This window comes from Mustela nivalis (assembly GCF_964662115.1).
Source record: "Mustela nivalis genome assembly, chromosome: 17".
Taxonomy (NCBI): Eukaryota; Metazoa; Chordata; class Mammalia; order Carnivora; family Mustelidae; genus Mustela; species Mustela nivalis.
The window spans coordinates 59,397,448-59,410,363 of NC_139036.1; the positions used below are offsets into that span (position 1 = coordinate 59,397,448).

Consider the following 12,916-nt stretch of genomic DNA (forward strand, 5'->3'; position numbering starts at 1 on the left):
GGGGGCCACCTCCCCGCAGACCTGAATCTCCCACGCTTTCAGCGGGGTGGGGGGGCGCTCACTCTGGGAGGGATGCAGGGGCCCCCGAGAGTGAGTTCGGGGTCCCCCTGCACCTTTCCCCGCAGGTTCTGGGCTTTGCTGGAACGCTACCTGCCCACACACAGCATCTGTTCTTTGCCCTTTGTCACCTCTTTCTGCCTGGGCATGGGACACGGCGAGTGCGCTACGGACAGGTGCGTGGGCTTCCTGGTGTTCAGCTTTGGTCTCACCTGGGACACGTGGGGGGCTCCGGGTGTGGGAGACATGGTGGCCACGCTGCTCCCCGCACCCCTCGGGCCCTGTCGGCCCCCGGGCCTCCCTCACCCGGCCTTGTCCCCCAGGAGGAGGCGGTGGGGCCCTGGTACCACCCCAGCGCCCAGGAGATCCAGCCCCTGTTCGCGGAGCACAGGCTGGAAGAGGACGGCCGGGGCTGGGTGCGGACGAGCTGCTGCCTGGCGGACGCCTGGCACGGGGGCAGCTCCCTGCTCATCCGTGGGGTGATTCCGCCCGAGGTCGGACCCGTGGCCGTGAGGTAGGTGAGTGAGTGGGGGAGAGATCTGGGACATCGTCTGCGTCCCCCTCGCCCCTGTCCCTCACTGCCCTGGGCGGGTGGGCTGCAGCGGCCGGAAGGCGGCCAGAAGACAGAACGGAGGGGGTTTTCGCGGTAGAAAGCACGTGATGTACCGTTTACCGCCTGAGGCATTTCCGAACGTGTGGTACGGTAGCGCGAGCTGTTTGCACGTTGTGCCGTCAGTCTCCAGAATGTTCTCGCCCGTCCCCGCAGAACAGCCTCCGAACCCCCAGCTACCACACTCTGCTGTTTCTGTGGGTCCGACGCCGTGAGACCGCACATGAGCTCACCCCGGCCCTCCTCCGGCAGGCTGTTCTCTCTGCACGTGCCCGTGCCTCCCAAAATTTTCCTGTCCTTGGTGTATAAACTAGAAGGGCCCTCGGCTGTCGAGGTGGCATTGGAGCTCACCACGGGGGACGCAGGCAGCTGCCACGTGGGTGGCCTCTGGACGCTGGATGGTGAGCGGCGTAGGGCTTCGGCTTCCTGCGGCCCCTCTGTTTCAGGGGACGCCTTGGGGAAGCATCTAGAGAGCGCACCAGGGTGTGGGGGAGCTGGGGCTGGGCAGAGGACAGGTGATGTCCTCCGTGCTGCCGTGGGCCAGGCCTGGACAGGGAGACACGGGTCAGCTGCAGCCTCCCGCCCGCAGCCCCCACTGGGCAGCACGGTGTGCTGTGGGGGCCTGGGTCCCTGTTCCACAGAGACTTGGGGAACGGGTCTCCTGCCTGCCGTGGCATTGAGACCCTGGGGAGGGGGTTGGGGAGGCTCTCTGCCCTGTTCTTCTTCCCCCCAAGGCCTCAGCCTGTTTGGGTGGGCCGTGAGCCCCTGGCACCAGCACGGGGTCTGTTGGCCTCTGGGCCTCCCCCTGCCCCCGCTCCGTTCAGTGGACACCTCTCTGCGGTTTCCTTTGGATTCTTCTCATTCTCAAGTCCCGGGTCTCCTCCCCCAGCAGAAACCAGCTCAAGGCACAGCCCCCGACCTCTCCGGGTGCCCCCCACCAAGCTGGCCAGATGGGTGGGCCGCTGCGGCCAGCAGCTCCATGGGGGCTGGGTCCAGCGGTGAGTCCTTTCTCTTCCCGTTGGGTCTCAGGCCGGGGAGGGCTGCCTGCTGGGGGCGGGGCTTGAGGGAGGGGCCCTGGCTGACCCCCCAGGTTTTGGGGCAGCACGGGGACACGAGCCCGGGAGGCTGCTGGGAGCGGCCATGGCCATGCCTTCCGTCTGGGGTTCCCGCCGGCCGCAGGGCCCACGTCGGGATGGGCCTCCATTCCTGCCACGGCTCCGGGCCTCCGAGCATCTGGCCTCGGGGTGCTGGGGGAGGCGGGCGCCTTGTGACTGGCCTGTCTCCTCCCCCAGTTGCTACGAGGTGAACCTGCGGGGCTGCCTTCTGGGAGACCTGCTCATTAGCTTTGCGAGGCCTGCGGGCAGCCGGGAGGAGGCGAGCTTTGTCTGCAGGCTCGGGGAGATCCAGGTGGGCCGTCGGGCGTGGCGCGTGGGCGGAGGGGCCTCTGGTCGCACAGGAGGCCGAGGGCCAGCGGGGCGGAGTCCCCCCCCCCCCAGGAGCGGGAGTGTGGGGCGGTTACCCGGCGGGCGTCAGGGCAAGCCATCTCTCTCCCACCAGGTGGTGGATGCCGACAGCCTGCTCCGCCCGCTGCCCCGGGTGCAGGCCGTCACTGTGTCCCGCGTACGCTGGCAGCCAGCCACGTCCGAGGAGGAGGAGGAGGAGGGGGGCGCCCCTGCCCGGCTGCGGCTCAGCTGCACCCTGCACTGGTCCTACCTCCTCTCTCCCATTCGATGCTTCCGGATCCACTGCCTCCCAGGGAGCGGCGGGGGCTCTCCGCACGGGGGGCCACCGGGGCCTGACAAGCCCGTGCTCCTGGGCCTGGCCTTCGTCAACCAGTACCGGGTAGTGGAGCTGCCGGTGGCGGCCGCGGGGCCCGGCAGGGACGGCCGGGTGCAGTTTCTGGTGGAGCCCGTCCCCAAGGAGGGGTTCCTGGTGCCGCAGGCCGAGTGGGGCCGGGCAGCCCTGCTCTACTCCCTGCCCCAGCTGTGAGCCAGCGCCGAAGCTGGCTTCTCCCCGCCTCCGGGCTCAGGGTCTCATGCGGTGTGTGGGAGCCCACGGGTGCCAGGTGGCCGTCGCTGGGGCTCTTCGGTGGTGGACGCCGGTGACAGGAAAACCAAGAAGTCCATTTGCTGGGCTGCTGATTTCCCGAGGTTAATGAACTCCGTTATGTCTAAGCCCTGTGTGCGAGGGAAGGGGTTTGGGAAAGCTAGTCCCACCAGCTTCCCGAAGGGTGTTTCCTAACTTGACAGGCTTTCGTGGGCCGGGAAGCCTCCCAGCAGGCCCTGGAAGCGATTCCCAGGGTGAGGGCTTTGAGCTGGGATGTGGTGCCCTGGGGGCTGACCTGCTTTCTCTTAGGACTAGGGAGCCAGGGCCCGGCCGGCACCAGGCTGCACACCCCACCCTGGGCCAGGTGGGCCGTCCTCATCCCGACCTTCCGTGTTGTGGCTGGTTCCGTGTGCGGTCCCAGGAGCCGGAGTCCCGCGCCCTACTGTGTCTCTGCTGGGCCGTGGGTGCTGGCAAAGCTTGCACAGAGCCAGACCGTGGGCCTTGGCTGTGTGTGCAGTGAGCGAGGCTGTCCAGGCTCGGGGAGCAGGAGGCCAGCCAGGGCCCAGGAAAGCCCTTGGCTTCAGCCTAGCCCAGCCTTGCAGTGGGAGCTCTGGCCGTCTGCTCCTCCCTGTCCTCCAGCCTCAGCCTCTCCCGGGGTGGGGGTGGGGTGGGGTGCGGGCGCCGAGGCCCCCGTGAGCACAGGTGCCTTGAGAACCCTTTCCACTGGGCCCCCTTCCTCTGTTGCCGCCTCCTCTGTCTTCTAGCACCTTCCTTCCCTCTGCCTGGGCTGAGGCCGGCCAGAGGCTCTGTATAGGGAGGAAAGGATGGTGTGAGTGAGCCAGAGACGGCCCCCGCCCACACGGCTCCCCTGGTGACCCCAGCATACTGGCCCCCAGGGGGTGGGCGCCCTCCACCCCGTAGCCTGGGGTTCTCTGCTGCGTCGCCCAGCTTCTGTCCTCGGCCTGAGCAGTGCCCCTTGTTCTGGGGGTCTTACCCCTGCATCTCACAGGGGCGTTGATGGGGGCTATGCCCATTTCTCTGCCCTCCACCTGTGCTATGTGACATGAAGCGGTGCCAAGGGCCATGACCCTCCCAGCTTGGGGTCCCGCCTCTTGGTCTCTTGACTGTCCTTGGTTGCAAGCCCCAGTCCTCAGCCTTGCTCCTACGTTGTAGGGAGGGGAGCGGCCACCAGGCGGCAGTGCAGCCACACCGCTCCTGGTTGTCCAGAATTCAGGAATCTGAGGCTGGTCCGGTGTCCCCGGTGAACCTGGTCCTTAGGACGGCAGAGGGTGTGTCCCTCCGGGGCTGCCTCCATCCCCCCTGCCCCCGGCCCGGGTGCCTCTTTCCCAGGGGGACAGAGAGACATTTTACTCTCCATGTCCCATATGTGGCCCAGCCAGCTTGGTCCCCTGTGGGGAAGGGGTTTGCCCAACAGACGGGGAGGACAGCTCCGCTGACCAGCTGGGAGCGCAGGTCACCCAGGATCTGCCTGTCCCCGTGAACCTGGACAGGGTGGTGGCAGGGGAATCAGTTGCTGCCGCTTGGAGCTGCTCCCGTGACCGTGTTCTTGGTGTGGACCAGTGGTTGGCTTTGAGCCTCCCATTTTGTACCGGGGGATCTGGCCCTGCTCCCTGTGTCTCCAGAGGCAGGAGTCGGGCGAGGCAGGGTGCCTGGAGGGAGGCAGCAACTCTCCATTGTCGCGGCCTGTTGGTTCGAAGTGTCTGTGTCCCCAGCCGGTTTACACAGAGGAGGAGGGAAAATTGATGGTGCAATTATTTTCTCCCAGTCTGGTGAGCAGGCGACGAGAGGTGAGGGGTTAGAGCGCGGCGCGGTGGGCCGGAGAGCTCCCCGAGACCGCCGTCCCCATCCCACGGAGAGTAGCGGCTCGTGGGCACGAAAATGAGTATGTTGGCATTTAAGCCTGCGCACGTCTGGCGGGTGTCGTCACTCTGAAATAAATGATCCAAAACGAAACGTGAAAAATTCGTGGGGTGAGCTGCGTTGTGGACTGGCCGCCTTGGTTTTGGGACGTGGGCCTGGCCCAGCCGCCCCTAGCCCGGGGCTTGGATCCTCTGCTTTTCTTCCCGGTTCCAGCTTCCCTGCCTCCAGCTTTTGTCTTTTGCGGGGCTGGTGAGGGTGGCAGCTGCCCTCCACCGAGCCTCCCAGGGATGGGGACCCCGCGCCTGTGGGCCTCCCTTGAAGCCGCCCCCCGACTCCCACAAGGAACCACCACCGCCCACATCACAGGGGCCGTGGCCGTGGTGTGGCGGGGATCTGAGGGCCCTCAGGGCCACTCTGGAACGTCCCCAGCCCCGTCCCCTCTCCTGTCTGCACTGGGCAGGCCAAGCTGCTGACACCATGACGACTGAGGCCCGGCCGGGCGTCTGTGTGCTGTAGCTGCTGCTCAACGGGAGGGACCTCGATGGCTCCCCCGGCACCCCGCAGGGCCAGGCAGCTGGTAGGGTGCGCACGGGCCCTGCCTCCAGCTTGCTCTGGGTCAGGGTCGGGGAAGGAGCCGGAGGTTTGGGGCTCTGGAGTCTCTTGCCCAGAGGGTCTGCCTGGCAGAAGGCGGGCCAGACCCTGGGACAGGCTGCGGATCCTGGGCCTGCCCTGGCAGATGCCCCCGTGCTCCACCCCGGGGCCCTGGGGGCGGCCAAAGAAAGAAGAGTTGTCCTGGTTTGAAGAAAGAAATCTTTATTAATAATCTTAATAATACTGTTGATTTGAATGGTCACACCTTGGAAGCATACAGAATGGTAAGAAAGGAAGCCTGGGGCCTGGCTGCAGTCCTGGGGGGCCGGGGGGGGCGGGGCGGGGGCGGAGCAGCAGGGGGCTCTGGAGGGCGGGGCCGGGCGGGCGGGGCTCTGTACAACAGGAATAGAAAAGGGGCTCATTTCAGGAGCTTCAGGAGCTGATGCTGAATATATAAAGTGAGGTGTGGTGTTTTTTTTTTTGTTTTTTTGTTTTTTTTAAGTTTCATGAGACAGTGGAGCCGTGTTGGGAGCCTAGGTCGTATTTTTTGCTGCGTCCCCTAGTCCAGCTCTCCCTGCCTGGCGGGGGGCTCCTCCCTGCTGCCCGCCTCTGCTCTCCCGCCACCCTGGGACCCGCAGCTGGGTCCCGGGCCATGCTCCAGGCCTTTCCCCGTCTCTCTCCCCCTGCTCGGGCCTGGCCATCCAGCCCCGTGGCGCCGTGACTCCTGACCGCGCCGTGCCACCAGGTACTGGCCCCCCCACCCTGGCCCTCTGCTCCCCTGCAGGACAGTGGGGGGAGGGGCTTGGCCCTGCAGGCGGCAGGGGATTGGCTTTCCCTCCCACTAACCAGGCCCAAGCCTGCCCCCCCGCAAGGGGACAGGAAACAGGCTAGCTGGGGCCGTCGGAGCTCACCCTAGGTCCCGAGGCCTCCGCCCTGATGCTCACTCTTAGGTTTGAGGTGTGATCCTGGCTGGGCGGCCCGGGAGCCCCCTCACGTGGAGCAAGGGGGTCTGGGTGTCCCACAGTTCTGGAACCACGTTAGCCCTCCGTGCTGGGGGTCAGACCCCAGGGCTGCCCATTGGACTCTGGTGGCCTGCGAGCCCCCTGACCAGGTTTGCAGAACACGGTGCTGGCAGCATGGCGCAAGGGAGAGCTGGGGCCGACAGCTGGACGTGCGGGTGACGGGCCCGGGCTGAAGCCCAGAGACCCCGGGAACGAACAGCTGCCCCCCCACGCCCACCCCAGCCCAGCCGTCCTCTCCGCTGGCACAGTCGGCGACAAAGGTCGAGTCCTGCTGGCTGCTCTCCCGGCTCGGGCCTGCGGCCTGTTCCTCGTGGGGCCCGCGTGCCCTGGGAGTGGGGGGCCGGGAAGGAAGACTTGGTAGAGAAGAGGCCCGTTCCCCTCCTGCGCTCCCCGCCGGCCGGGGAGGGGTGCTGGCGGCCCGTGGTGGCCGGGGAGGGGCGGGGCCGCCGACGAGCTCCCTCGCTGCGCTGCGCGGCGCCTGGCGCGACCTGGACGTGGTGGATGCTTCTCGGTTTGGTTGGTTTTGTTGCTTGGATCGTAACATCTTTTTTTGTTTTTTTTGTTTTGTGATTTTTTTTTTGTTTGTTTTTTGTTTTTTGTTTTTGCCCTTCATGGTCCCAGAAGGAAACGGTGGAGGCTTTCACTACAACAGAAACAGAAAGGCAGGACTTGCAGTTTCACGGAAGCAACGCCAGGCGTGCTTGAGGACAGACGAGGCCTGGCGACCGTGCGGGGAGGAAGGGGGCGGGGCCCTGCCGTCCTAGCGCCACCCCCCCAAGCCTGTCCCCGGGGCCCAGCTTCTGGGAACCCATGATCTTGCGTGAGCTGAACTGGAAGCCGACCCTCTCCGGGGCAGAGCGTGGGGACCGGTGCGGGGGAGAAGGGGCGGCCGGAGCGGCTGACTGGTGCCGCCTCTGGATTGGCCCGAGCGGAGCGGGGGCCTGGCTGGCTCTGGGGGGGGCGAAGTCAGAGGGCGGTGGGTGGACGGCACAGGCTGTGAGGGGCTGGGAAGGAGGCGGTGCTCCCGGCAGTGACAAGTGAGGCGGCTGGCACCTTGGCTGGGGCCGGCAGCTGAGAGCCGGTGTGTCCTGGCTGGCGGGGGTGCGGGGCCCACACTCTCTAGCTGGCACCGGAAGGCCAGCTCTGGCACTAGGGGGCCTGGGCTTCCCTGGCCTGAGACACCTCCTGGAACGGAGGCAGGGCGCCGTCCCGACTGGGCAGCCTACCCCATGAGGCTACCTGGGCTGTCTCGGCTTTGCCCGCGGGCCCCGGCCAGCATGTTCCCACCGGGCCCTTTACGACCCTGGGCATCGTGGGGCCGCTCGGCCACAGAGCTAAGCACCATGCCTCTGTGCACGGGAGGCTGGCATCGAGAGCCGTGTCGCCGAGAAGGCCGGCGATGGGCCTCCCCACCACGCCTCCCCTGCTCGCCCCTTCTCAAGGGTACCCTGATGAAGGACGTTTCCAGGCCTGGGGAAGGGGAAGGGTGCCGGGCTGGCCGGGACCCCATCTCTGGCAGTGACGGGGTGCCGTCTGCAGAGCACGGCTGGAGGGGAGAGCTGCTGCTGGAAGGAGCAGGCGGGCGAGGGCCCTGGCTCTGGTCCGGGTGTTTCTTCCTACACTTTTGTTTATTACAACAAAGGCTAAGCAAGGAGCCCTGAGGCCGGTGTGGCCGTGGCAGGTTCCGCCTGCACTGTGTCTTGTGACCGCTTCGGCAGGAAACGTCCTCAAGAAATGCGAACCAGAAACTTAGGTTTCAGCTGTTCTGGGGTGAGGAGAGCAGACGCGGTGGGAGGGGCCGTGGTCCGGGCCGGAAACCCCGCTGCGCTGGTCAGGAGCTCGCGCTCACTCCCCGGACCCCGGGGAGGGGCAGTGGCTGTGGGTGTCTTCTGTGGCTCCATAGCCCCAGGGATGGGAATTGGGGGTCGCCCTGGCGGGCTCTATTGCTAGTTCTCCGGGAGGGGTCTTGTGCCCAGGCCAGCCCCTCCCGCGTACGCATACTGTACCTGAAATGGCTTGGGGGGAACATCATCAACAAAGTCAAAATAGGAAGCAAGGTTTCAGACATACAGGGGCAACCAGGGTCAAAGACACACACGCCATCGTGAGGGGCAGGGAGACCCGCTGGCCGGAGGTGGACCCTACGGGCTTTGGCGTCGCGGGCCGCTGACTGGGGGGGGCGCACTGTCCTCCCGGTGGCTGTGCCTGCTTTTGGACTGCTGGGTTTGGTGTGTGCTGTGCGGTCAGCGTGAGTGCTGCTAGGGGCTGGGCCCTCTTGCTAGTAGGGGGTGAAGCGGCTGTACCCTCCTCGGCACAGGCTGGCCTGCAACATCAAAGACGACAAACAGCCAGTCAGCACCGCCTCAGGGCGGGCAAAAAGAAATCACTAAATCCCACTGTTTGACCCCTTGTGAAGGTTTGCCTTGGCGGGGAGCGAGCGCTGGTTCTCGTGGCATCAGGGGGCCCTGGGCCTGGTCCTTCCATGCTGGGGGTGATGGGGGCCAGGGGGCTGCCAGGGTCATGGGCCACAGCGCTCCTGGACAAGGAGGTTGGAGATGCCTCTTAGGCCTGGCCCTTTCCTGGCCCCCTTCCCCTTAATGGGGGCGAGGGAGGTCTCAGTACCCCCTGGGGGCTGCGTGCCTGGGGGTCGGCAGGACTCAGGACGGGGGGAACCTCCTGCCAGGGCTCTCCAGGCCTTGGTTCTGCCTGGAGGGGCTCTGCCTGCTCGCCTGGCCCCTTGGAGCTTCAGGGGGTTCCTGGGGTCCCTGCTCTTCCCTCAGGTCCTTGCCGGGGCCTCCGTCCTGCTGAGGAGGACAGGTCTCTGGTGTTCGTGCTCCCGTGTCCCTTGGCTGCCCTGGATCGGAGACATCTCCAGAGGAACCTCCTCCCCAGTTTCAACAGAAAAACGAAGAAGATGGCAAATGCCGCAGGAAAAACTTGGTGGGAGAAACCAGAAACTCTTACAAATAAAAACGAGAACTTAAGGGAGCCCCTCTGTGAATGAATGAAAGCTTCTAGCCAGCAGCCGCACAGAGGCCGTGCTGACCCTGGAGCCAAGGGGCTCGCACACTGCACTTGTGGGGCCCCCATCTGGGTGGGGGTGGCCGCAGTCGCCGCGGGCTGCTGGGGATGCCAGGAACTTGTTAAAAATCAAAAAAGAGAAAACAAAAATTGGGAGGGGGTTCATCAAAACCAAGGGAGAAGGAGCAGGGGGTCTCTTGGCTCTGGACCTCCCTCCTCCTCGGCCCGGAGAAATGTGGTCATCTTTGATGCTGGACGCCACGCTAGCTAAAAAGCTGGGGGTGGGCAAGGAGACAGTTGTCCCCTGGAAGCAGGTCTCAGGGTACAGAGTGAGCTGGGCTGCATGTGTCCACAGCTGGTCACACAGACACACACACACACACACACACACACACTGGCCCACCAGGAGTGCGCACCGGCTCGGCCGGCGACAGTGCCACGGCGGGGCCTGTGGGGGAAGCCGTGGGCAGCCCTGGTCCCTCTCCTTGAAGGGAGGAAAAGGTCAGTGCCGGGGCGGGGAGGAGGGGACGGCAGGACACACGGGCCGCGGCCAACACCCCCCCACGAGAGGCGCGCAGGCCCTCCTGGCCTCCGGAGCCTTGGAAGACGGGGAATAGCAGGCGTCCCGGGTGCTCCCCAGTGGGTCAGAGGTCCTTACTGGGCAGCTGCCCATCCGGACGGAACTGCCTCCCCCGAAGTCCCCGGGGGCACCAAGGGGCACCGCCTCCCCCCAACTTCCATCTAGGCCTTGGTCCTTCGGGGCGCCGCTCAGAGGGCTGCGTCACTCGCAGGGCCTGCCCACCCCTTCCCGGCCGCGGCGCCTGGCCCTCCTCGCCACAGCCGGTGCCCAGGGCCGGGCCGGCCCCGCCTCCTTACCATGGTTCCGATGCTGTAGGTCGCCGCAGGGCCGATGGTGTGGTGGTAAGGGTCAGCAGCCGCGTAGACCCTGCCGTAACTAGGGAGACGGGCACAGGGAGGGAGCGGGTGAGCGGCGGGCGAGTCTCCCCGTGCCGCCCAGACATCTCGGGAGTGTCCTCCAGGGCGACCCACCCACCAGGCAGCCCTGCCCCCCGCCCCTGCATGACCTCCCCAGCCTTTATGCCCGTTTAGAACGAAGTGTCCAGAACGCGGCTGGCCACCCTCTCCCATCTCCCAGTGTCCACTGACCCTGACAAGGGGCTGCACAGAAGGTAAAAGGGGCTCCCAGAGCTGCGGTGGAGGAAAGCTCGAGCCCCGGAATAAGGGCAGGGCGCTGCGGAGAGGCTCAGGGCAGGACCCGAGGACGTGGGGACAGGCAGGGAGGTCACCACAAAGTGTCTTGTGGCCCCTTGACCTTCCTCTCATTCTGTTCAGTGCGTGTGTGAAATGCCAGTTTCTTGCGGGGCAGGCTGGGCCCGCCGTGCACCCCATAAACACCCATGTGAGATGGTGTGGGTCCATGGGTGCCCCTGGGTGGCAGGGACAGGTGGCCGTCAGGCCAGAGCCCAGCACGTGCCCGGTGGGAGGACTCTGTGCCCGTGTGCCAGGCCAGGCCACCCCTGGGACAGCCCCTGCATCCCGCCCTCCTGACCCAGAGCTAACCCCACCCCCCGGCCTCTGCAGCTGGCCAGGGGGCTGGCAGCTCTCAAATGGCCACACCGTCCCCCTGGTGTCACTACACTGTACCACGCCTCCTGGCAAGGAGGACACGCTCACAGCCTCTCCTCAGCATGAAGGGGCCTCTGACCTGGAAGCCCTGAGCGGGGTCAGAGGGGCATCTGGGGGCAGAAGTGGGGCCTCCTAACTCTCCTGCTTACGGGAAGTCGGGGGGAGGCGCCTCCAGCACTTGGGGAGGGGGTCAGGCCTCCAGGGCTGGGAGTCAGAGGAGAACTGAACTGGGGTTGGGGTTCACGGCCTCCCCCAGCCATGCCAGTAGGAAATTGACTGAAGAAATAGGGGGCTCGGGAGCTCAGGGGACTCAGACATGCTCCCCTCCGTCCAAGTCCAGACCCTGTGCCACCGGGCCCCAGGCCTGGGCCGTGGGGAAGTCTTCCTGTCTGTTGAGCCCACCCGCCCTGCCCAGGGCCCCATGGTCCTACTGTCCCTCTTCACCCCGATCGCGGTCCCAGCCATACCTGTCGCTGTAGGCTGCTGCGGCCGCTGCAGGCTGAGCGTATCTGTAGGCTGCATAGCCCCCCTGCAGGGGAAGGGGGAGGGAGAGACAGCACAGGGACTTAGTGGTGCGGACACATCTTCCAACCTTTGCCGAGGCCCCGAGAGCCCCGGCCGGCGCAGGCCTGCGCGCACCTAGCTTCTGGTCTACCGGAGGTCTACAGCCCGCAGGCATTGGTCTGGTTCGAGGGCAGGGAGTGGGCACAGGTTCAACACACACTGGTGGGCCCCAGTAATATGTCTGGCTGTGTTTGTGGTTCTGACTCATGACCAGTGCCCAGAGACCTGCCACCAGCCCAGTGAACCCCTGAATTTGATGCGGGGGGCGCCGAGAACCCATGAGTGACTCCGGGTGCCCTCCTGGGTCCTGGGAAGGGTCAAGGGCAGACTCAGATCACGTCTTGACCTTGGTACAAAGGGACTGTTGGATTATGGGCAACTGCTCAGACAACGTGGGTACCCACGGGGGCTCAGTGACCCCAGTGTGGTTAGGGAAACAGGAGAGCCACCCCTGTCCCCATCACCCAGCGTCATGTGGACCGGAGAAGATGTGGGCACAGACGGCCCAGGCTCAGCTATGCCGAGGTCCCCAGGGACCCCGTGTCCTGGGCACTCTCATCCTCCCGGGTTCCAAGGATGGGGGGATGGGTGGGGGAGGGAAGACCCTGGAAACCAGCTGAAGGCCTGGACCGCTGTCCCCGCCCCCGGCCCCGGCCCCCGGCCCCCCGGGCCGCACTCACATAAATCTCAGCACCGTAAAAGCCGTCCTGATACACGACCCTGGAAGCAAACGGACAAGAGAGTGGTGGGAACGCTGGAGAGGTGGGGTAGGCCGGCTCCGGTGTCTGCGGAGGGAGGGGGCAGGGTGCCAGCCCTGCCCATGGGACTGGCATTTTAACAAGCGTTTGCTCCAGTGCCCTGTTTTGGTATAACAATAGAGTAACACCCTTGCTGGTCAGCTCCGTTCTCCCACAAAGCCATGGGCCCCTCGGCCCATGTTGCTTACCCTCCCCCCACCCCACCCCAGCCCAGGCAGCTGCTCCCCAAATCCAGGCAGAGGGCACTGGGCCCAGGGGAATGAATGGACCAGAGAGAGCTTAGAGCAGGCCCTCGCTGAGCTCAAGGGCCAACCATGACCCCATTCAATCATCCAGCAAGGTGCTGGGGCTCTAAATGCCCCCCAAATGCCAGTGGCCCTTGGTTCCCATGGCAGGATGGGGCTGGGGTACGATATGGGGGTGACTGTAGTGTGAAGGTCTGGGGGTTCCCACAGCGCCCCGCAGTTCTGGAAAGGCTGCCTCGCCCCTCTGGCTGCCCAAGGCCTCCCTCCCGCACCCCCTGGGCCGTTCTCCACGCCTCCCTCCCGGTGCGTCCCCAGGTACTCACGCTCCATAAGTTGGGATGGGGGGCGGGGGCGGCGCAGCCCGAAACGTATTATACACGGCCCTGCCTCGACCCCGTAGGTGCGCGCCCCTGTAGGCAACGGCTGTGCCCGTGGTGGGGTAGGGAAACCCCGTCACTGCAGGAAAGGGGGCCA

General features: G+C 65.7%; 2 protein-coding genes across 12 annotated transcripts in view; one reads left to right on the plus strand and one right to left on the minus strand.

Annotated features, from left to right (window-relative positions):
* ENGASE (endo-beta-N-acetylglucosaminidase) overlaps nucleotides 1-4,696 on the plus strand; it is a 7,454-nt gene extending 2,758 nt beyond the window's left edge. The window contains 7 exon segments of the mRNA XM_082708497.1: nucleotides 43-202; nucleotides 205-233; nucleotides 381-571; nucleotides 920-1,068; nucleotides 1,557-1,665; nucleotides 1,960-2,074; nucleotides 2,225-4,696. Of these exon segments, the coding sequence (XP_082564623.1) occupies nucleotides 43-202; nucleotides 205-233; nucleotides 381-571; nucleotides 920-1,068; nucleotides 1,557-1,665; nucleotides 1,960-2,074; nucleotides 2,225-2,656 (1,185 nt within the window). The 3' untranslated portion in view covers nucleotides 2,657-4,696.
* Nucleotides 4,697-5,374: 678 nt separating this feature from the next.
* RBFOX3 (RNA binding fox-1 homolog 3) overlaps nucleotides 5,375-12,916 on the minus strand; it is a 389,725-nt gene continuing 382,183 nt past the window's right edge. For 6 of the 11 annotated variants that reach the window (XM_082705496.1, XM_082705497.1, XM_082705492.1 and 3 more), the window contains 5 exons: nucleotides 12,766-12,898; nucleotides 12,120-12,297; nucleotides 11,343-11,404; nucleotides 10,105-10,183; nucleotides 6,858-8,530 (listed from right to left, as the gene is read on the minus strand). In XM_082705496.1, the coding sequence (XP_082561622.1) occupies nucleotides 8,486-8,530; nucleotides 10,105-10,183; nucleotides 11,343-11,404; nucleotides 12,120-12,297; nucleotides 12,766-12,898 (497 nt within the window). In that variant the 3' untranslated portion in view covers nucleotides 6,858-8,485. The other 5 variants (XM_082705491.1, XM_082705499.1, XM_082705493.1 and 2 more) reach the window with 4 other exon arrangements.